Here is a 2,336-nt window from a genome sequence, read left to right on the forward strand (position 1 = left end):
CCTTTGAAGCAATGGAGAGTGTAAACTTCATCTTCTTGAGAGGTTTCCCCTGAATGATTTGGCACCCCGACGGTTTCCTGTCAATTGCAATCTGCAGAGGAAGCGTTGGAACTACTTCTATGAAGATTTTACCCCTTTATCTCTATAAAGGATGATACGTTCAAACTCTTTAGGGCTCGGCCGGGAATCACCTCCACCAGAGCCGCTCAAGGCGACAATGAGACCTACTGAGAAGAGGACTGCGAGTGTGGAAAGGATGAACATGCTTCGAACACCTGGAGGAATCGATAATAATAGGACACTATGGCGTGGCTATTGCACGTGGATGATTCACCCAGCCAAACACAGATTCCATGGAAATGAGGTTTCGAGCGGGCCACGAGAGCGTCGCCACCACGGGCCTCGAGCGTTTTAACACCCATCAGCAAACACGATAGCTCATTGAGGCTTAGCAGTAGGCGAAGCACTACTGAGACAACAACAGAGCATCTGTTGTGAGAGTGGTATTAAGCAGAGTTGCTGAGACTCTATAACAGTCGAATTAATTCACTGATCTTGTGACGATGTGCCATGTATTACTCGCTATAATGGAAAGTTTCAATTCATTCTCGCGACTATAATACAGCTTACACTGGTATTTTTGTACCAGCTTTAATTACTGTCGTTTAAACCCTCTTGTCAAGATACCCACGAAGCTTCGATCAGCCCTAAGGTGACCCAGGGTTTTCAAATAACTGGCACACTCAACACACTGTCATTCAATAAATACGCTCTCTCCACAAAATGAACGACTCCGTTAACTGGAAAGCGTTCAAATACAATAAAAACATGTTAACAACCATATGTAGTTGTGTATATCGCAGAAAAAAATACTATGCAATTTAGAAAGGGCTATAATGTAGCCCCCACACGCCTCAGAGTCTGGACATCGAATCAGCAACTTTCCGAAAATGTTCCTCTAGTATGTCGTGTAGTTTCTCTTCACACTGTATCATAAGAGCATGCCCTGATTCGGGTATCTCAACCACTGTAGTGAGCTCAGGTACAGCACGACGAGCTATTAAACGGGATGCTTCGGGCGGTACCAACTTGTCCTTACCACCGTATATTATCAATAATGGCATCTGATAAGAGAAAACAACAACATCAGCATCGCTCCGCCTCCCTCATCAGTTTCATACAACACTGACAGCGACCAAGACTGGTTGTGATACACCAATTCTTGGTCGCTTTCTTTTCGTCATGTACTCACGCACTGCACGAATAAAGTGAAGAGATACAGCAACAGTGAAGAAAGCTATAGTTGATGAAAACCTTGTGATGACGATGGCGATTGCTGTCAGTCTTACTAGCAGCGTATCGTATTGCCACTTCGAACGAAGTGAACTCTGTTGAGAACTCCAACTACAATGATAACGATACAACTCCGTCAATTAAGGCGTAGGAATATTCAACCAGAGCGACCCACTGCTGCTATTACACATAAACATTAATATCACTCGCCCAAGACATAACAACTATGCGCCGACGGATGTATGAGTATAGGAAAATATGCATGCGTTGGTGACAATGTCGAAATTTCTCAGCTAAATTTCACAAAATTCCCCTTCTGTATACTTCTACCCTAAGTCGTATACAATTACTATAAAAAGCGAATATCTATTCCTCCAACATTGCAATAGCAGAAAACCCAAACACCATAGCCTCGCGTTTCCCCACAAGACCCACTCTAAGGGTTGTATGAAACTTTTCGATTCCCTCCTCCCCAACCGAATGGTCAAGCAAGCCGATAATCTGCTTCAACGCATCCCCAGGAGTCGTCTGTGGTACTTTCTTATATTCGTCAATCACATCATAAGGCAGTTCCTCGCGCTCAATCCGAGCGAACGCCTCCACTATAGCCTCTCTGAGAACATCGCATGTACGGTTGAGTCAGTAGAAATGTTTTCTACTTATTTTCATGACGATATTTTTTCGGAAAGAGCATTCGCAACATCGGATGGTCCGCTTTGACCTCTCCAGTGTGTTTGTCTGTCAAGGGCCCCCCGCCGCCCGTCGCCAGAAGTAATATGAGATCAGTGAGAGCTCCGAATGAAGGCAAAGTTGACAAGTTCGAACGACAATGGGTTGTGATCAACACTAATGATTTGATACGAACAGATGCAGATCCCTGATCAAATGAGGAAAAAGGCAATAACAGTGCTTTTGATATGAAATATGACTCGCGATTCAACCAAGGAATAACAATGGAGTTTCACAACCCGTTTTACGTGAAGTGACGTAATACTCCATGAAAACGCGATATTCGCGGTGATATGCAATAGTACTAGTGTTTT

At 44.0% G+C, this 2,336-nt stretch overlaps 1 protein-coding gene across 1 annotated transcript in view; it reads right to left on the reverse strand.

Annotated features, from left to right (window-relative positions):
* Positions 1–2,139: 2,139 nt before the first annotated feature.
* Pmar_PMAR004213 (hypothetical protein) overlaps positions 2,140–2,336 on the reverse strand; it is a gene marked incomplete at both ends in the record, with an annotated part of 1,059 nt that continues 862 nt past the window's right edge. Inside the window, one exon of the mRNA XM_002768576.1 lies at positions 2,140–2,170. Coding sequence (XP_002768622.1) covers positions 2,140–2,170 — 31 coding nt within the window. The remainder of the gene's footprint in view (positions 2,171–2,336) is intronic.

Source organism: Perkinsus marinus (genome assembly GCF_000006405.1).
Source record: "Perkinsus marinus ATCC 50983 genomic scaffold scf_1104296967842, whole genome shotgun sequence".
NCBI classification, from domain to species: domain Eukaryota; phylum Perkinsozoa; order Perkinsida; family Perkinsidae; genus Perkinsus; species Perkinsus marinus.